The 5,039-nt window shown below is 36.3% G+C and overlaps 1 protein-coding gene across 1 annotated transcript; it reads right to left on the bottom strand.

The window, feature by feature from the left end:
• Window positions 1–250: 250 nt before the first annotated feature.
• On the bottom strand, window positions 251–757 carry LOC108374176 (uncharacterized). Its single transcript, XM_017630148.1, has 2 exons — window positions 409–757; window positions 251–338 (listed from the first exon to the last, which is right to left on the bottom strand). The coding sequence occupies exons 1-2, from the start codon at window positions 704–706 to the stop codon at window positions 298–300; spliced, it is 339 nt and encodes a 112-aa protein (XP_017485637.1). The 5' UTR covers window positions 707–757; the 3' UTR covers window positions 251–297.
• Between the last annotated feature and the right edge of the window lie 4,282 nt (window positions 758–5,039).

Genomic DNA, 5,039 nt, shown 5'->3' with positions numbered 1-5,039 from the left:
GCAGAGAAATACATATCCCGAAAATGAAGACAAAGCAACCGGTGGCGAAAATTATTGGGTCATTGGCATAAAAACTGACATATATATACATAGTTAATGGAAAAAATAATGCAAGTAGAGACTAAGAACCATATCCTGAAAGGTAGCTTCTGGAGTACCCCAATTGCTGGCCAATTAAATTCTTAAAATTTGTAGACATGTTTTTTTTTTAATTTTATGTTTTATTTGAAAATAGTACACAGTTTGAAGCCTCGTGTTCGGCTATTTCTTCAACAACTTATTGTGACAACGGGTAGCCTAACATCTTCCATCATATAAATAGCGTATGCCAAGGCGTGCTAATGAAGAAATAGTTAAGAAAAAATGTAAAAATATACTTCTTAAACTTTTATAAATTTCTACACTTACCCAAAGTACCTCGTTTGCGGGCACAACGTCTATTCGCTCTCAAAATGCAAAGATTCTCGAAAGTACGCTTTTTGCCATTGTACATGCCACAAACTGGTTTATAGGCGTGCGTGCAGGGATTGGTACAGGGTACCAGAGTGGTTGACGTTGCCGCCGTTGTTGTTGTCGATTCTGCTGCTGTTGTATTCGAACTTCCACCAGCTGCTGTGGTTGTGGATGCCTCAGTTGTGCTATTAGACGTTTGCTGGTAGGACAACGAGACTAAGGCCAAAAGTGACAATAGCAATAAGAAACGCATCCTGATTTAATTTGTGTTTTCTTCTTTCTTTGATATTCGGGAATAAACGCACTTAGACGTGGCGTTAGTGAAACTATGCTACAATGGCAAAACTTTTGGACTTTTATACGTTTATCTCTACTTACTTTATAAACCGAAGAAAGCGGATGAGAACTTGTTTATAGTTTTCATACAACTGCGTAAATAATACACTAAGTACTTATCACACTATGCCTATCCTAGGCGAGTATGTATTAAGATAGCTATCCCGAGTAGAGGCAATTTATTTCAATAGTGATATTAAAAAAAAAAGAAAAAAATTCCGCACATAAATTTCTTTAAATACATAATCTATGTATCATAAAAAAGCATCTGTGTGTACCTAGGTCTGTTGTATTTTTTTCGGTCGCTCACCTCTTCGAGCTTCTGACGCATATTCAATATGCAAAACTCTTCGTAATTATGTAGTAATGTAGCATAATGCCGGATTTGCACTAGGCATTAAAATGACAAAAGGGCAAACACATTCAGAGATTATTGTCACTTCGTTGCCTTATCGAAATTAAGCGGAACGTTAGTAGATTAGATTACTCTTAGAGGAGGTAGAAAGTCAGCTTGTCGCTGCAACCTGAGTTAGACATGTTGTTACAACTTTCAATTCAAAACCTGTGTCTTTGCTTATCCACGCTGTTATGATTTGGGACCTCGGATGATCCCTTAAGAAATGCGTCAATTTCCTAGGACTACGAAAACGGAATATCTAGGTTTGGTAAAAACTCCACAGTGGCTCTGCTGTTAGGTATAATATTATTCAGTCAGTCCGAAAGGGCGGAAAAAAACATCTGTTGCTTGAAGTCCCATGCATTTACTGCAACCGAGAACCGATAGATGCGAGGCTTTCTAATGCCTAATCACAATTCAACAACATGGTAGTAACTTTGCGTGTACTTTGTAGGCGTAGAACGTCGCTTTGCTTTTCGTAAGCGAACCTACCTACTGTGTTAGAGATAGCTCTAGCACGTTGACCTGGCATAAAGAGTTGCCTTTAGTCATGCTGGTGAATAGCAGTTTTCTTGATTGTAAACCAATGTCCACTGCACTGTTGGCATGGTCGGTCTTTTCGTCATCGGTGTGCCAGCTTAAGGCCTTTACCTTTCTCACGCAGATCTGCTTGGAAATAAGGTATTGAAATGGCTAGCCTTCCAAGACTTCGGTCCTTCCAATCAAATTTGTTTGGAAAGAAGGCATTAAAATTGTGCTCAAAGTTGAATCTTGGATGGCAAATTAGACACGCATACCTCGGTCCACATTTCTTCCTGAAAATAGTTGTTACAAAAGGAAAAGCTTCTCTGCTTTAAGTTTGGAAGCTAGAGGGGGTATGTTTAGTAGATCTCGAGCAGGCAGATACTCAGGCAGAGCAGTCCTTAGAGTTCGTTGACTTTGGACTGTGCCGGTTTCACTTCCATCGTCTTAAACCTATAAAGTTTCATGTAACCAGATTGCGAGCTTAGATTTTATGAACTTATAGGCCTTTTTATAGTTCCCTCCATATTCTTTTTCTAAAGAAGTTGATGAGGACACTATTTTTACGACTATGCTGAATAATTGAAAGTGTTTCTTCGAATCAGTCTCTGGCTTGGACGACAGCGTCATCCGTGTTGGTTTGAGCATCAAAGCTTTTGTTTTTCAGCAGGTAAAGTACTCTGCTGTTTCATCATGAAAGAACATAACTGACGGGAGAGTCAACTCCGCCCAGTGCTTAGCATTTCATGGTTAAAAGCCTGACTTGACCCTGCCCTGTAGGAAACTCCATTGATCTAGGCGACAAATTTATGGATACTGTTTGTAAAGTTCATCCTATAGGACTAGATTTAAACTTTGTTAAATTCATCGATAGATTAATGTTTACATCTATCGATTATTTTAACGATATATTTATCAATATGCAAGCTAAAATTTTATCCGACACACATATTTGTCCTTTTATTTATTGGCATTTTGTCATATACATATATAAATATTCATAGCATATAGAAAAACACATCTCCAAATGTTATCGGTATGATAAATATTGCGATACCTATGTTTGTATACACGTACATATTTGCTTATTTTCTCCTCAGTAAATTTCTTCTGCTAAATGGTGTGAATTTGTTTTATTTTTATCTCAAACAAATAAATATGTTTTGACTACTAAAACACAATTCGTATTTGCATATGGCTCATTCGACAGTAAGCGATACCAGATGTAGACATAATAAGTTTATGGGTTTAGTTGTATTTGTTCTAGTGCGTGTAAATATTTACATCCAAGATTAGAAGCCAAAATTTCGTAAGTCTATTTCTTTTTCTTGATTAGCGCTGTAACTGCCTAAGCGATTGTGGCCGAGTCCAACAAAGTACGCCAGTCGTTTCTTTTCTGTGCCAACTGGCGCAAATTGGAAATGTCAAATGCGCTCCACTTCCTCTGTTACCAGGATGGCGATCTGCGTTGTATATTTTTGGAGCCGCTGTGTTTTAATCCGATGCACTATGCCTATTTCACTGTCAGTGGCAGCGCTGGACGCAACGTGGACGTCGGCGATATCAGCTTTGCGAGACCTCGTTCAAAGTTTAATTTAATGAGCTGTTTATAAACTAGTGTGTGGGGATGGTTTCGGGTCCAGAACGCCCTGCATGTGGGCAAGTTTTTAATTGGCCATCGCTAGGAAATGGCCAAAATGATTTTTGTTGCAGCCCACAACTTCCGGTGTTTACACCTCTGGACAGCAACTGAGCACCCATTTGGTAACGAGTTAATGTGAGAAGGCAAACTCCCAGCAATGGGTAGTGCGCTGGGCTTGGGGCCCATCATTTTAAACAAACTCTATTCAAAAGAACAACGAAGCCTAGGCCACTGAAAATGATTAAAGGACTACATTGTGAGGCCGGTTGATGTCCTCAAAAATACGAAGGCTGATTTCGTCGTCATCCAAAAATTTCTATGAACTATGTATGTTGGACTTCTGGTCGAAGAGAGAATCTGTTGCCGAGCACTGTCGTTGAACCCAGTCGACGGGCTACAGACCACATAAAAGCGAGATTCTTCAAAAACTTGTTCATTTGCACCAACACCCCAACGGAAGAGATGGATGAGGCGTCCAAGAAAGTCTTCTTTGGGCGCTTGGAGCGCACATACGATCGCTTCCTCCGTCTCGATATCAAAATTCTGCTTAGCGACTTCAATTCCAGGGTGCGGCAGGAAGGGATCTTTTGGCCCACCGTCAGAAATTTCAGCCTCTATGAAGAAACATCCGATAACGAAATGAGACTGATCGACTTCCTTGGTGCCCCTACAGGGTAGTACTTATGCAGTACTAGGTTTTAGCATAGAAACATCTATGAAGCTACGCGGCTGTCTCTAGATAGCAAAACGAGAAGCTAAATCAACCACCACTATAACTATAAATGTAAAATAATAAAGATATGCAAATAACTGGCTTTTGACTTGCTTTGTAATAAAAAACGATAAGATAATTAATCACGCCTATTATGCACTCGTGCTGATGGCATCCGTCGCACCGAAATAAGCATGTATCTGACAGATGTTATTTGCACGCACCTAAATTGTTATGACGCGCAGTGCGGCCAAAATTCGAAGCTTTAAAGAAATGATTCGAAATTTTGGGATCGCTAATTACGGATCCGCCGTCATAAATGTGAAATTTAAAATGGCGGATCCAGTATGGCCTCTGGTAAACTTCGAAATTTTATGTAGATTTCTTAGAAAAATTTTGAGTATGCAATATTTTTTTTTAATTCAATGAACTAAAAAAATTACATATATATATATATTTTTTTTTAAATATTAAAAGATAATAAATAAATAAAAATATTAAACAAAAAAATTTTGTTAAAACGATAGACACAAAAATTAAATTAGAAAAAAAGTAAACCAAAAAAAGAGGAAAATAAAAAAAAAACACATTTTTATATTTAAAACAAAATCTAAAAACTAAAATATATTTAAATTAAAAAAGACAACAAATTAAGAAAGATAATAAAAATTAAGTGAAATAATAACTTACATTTTTCTTAAAAAAAAAATAAAATCTAAGAATTAAAGGAAAATGAAGTTAAAAATATATTTATTAAGAAAAAATTAGTACCTTAAAATGAAATTAAAAAAAAAAATATTCTTCTTTTTAAAAGAATGACATAAAAATTAAAACAAAATTAAATTAATAAAGGCGAAATAAATTAAAGAAGAAAAAAATACATAAAATAAGTTTCCAAAAATTAAATGAAATAAAAAAAAAATATATACATATTTTTTTAAGCAATAACATCTATAAATGAAAAAAATAATAATATG

The sequence above is a fragment of the Rhagoletis zephyria genome, unplaced genomic scaffold (assembly GCF_001687245.7).
Source record: "Rhagoletis zephyria isolate East Lansing unplaced genomic scaffold, Rhagoletis_zephyria_1.1 Rzeph_scaffold_07430, whole genome shotgun sequence".
NCBI lineage: Eukaryota > Metazoa > Arthropoda > Insecta > Diptera > Tephritidae > Rhagoletis > Rhagoletis zephyria.
Note: the sequence above shows the minus strand (reverse complement) of the source record. Positions and strands in the feature narration are given on the sequence as shown.

Excerpts from the sequence above, each read along its gene's own strand:
- LOC108374176 (XM_017630148.1), bottom strand. The coding sequence starts at position 706 with ATGCGTTTCTTATTGCTATTGTCACTTTTGGCCTTAGTCTCGTTGTCC. Across the intron at positions 339-408 it reads CCGCAAACGAGGTACTTTGG|CACGCCTTGGCATACGCTAT; the intron begins GTAAGTGTAGAA and ends TTTCTTCATTAG.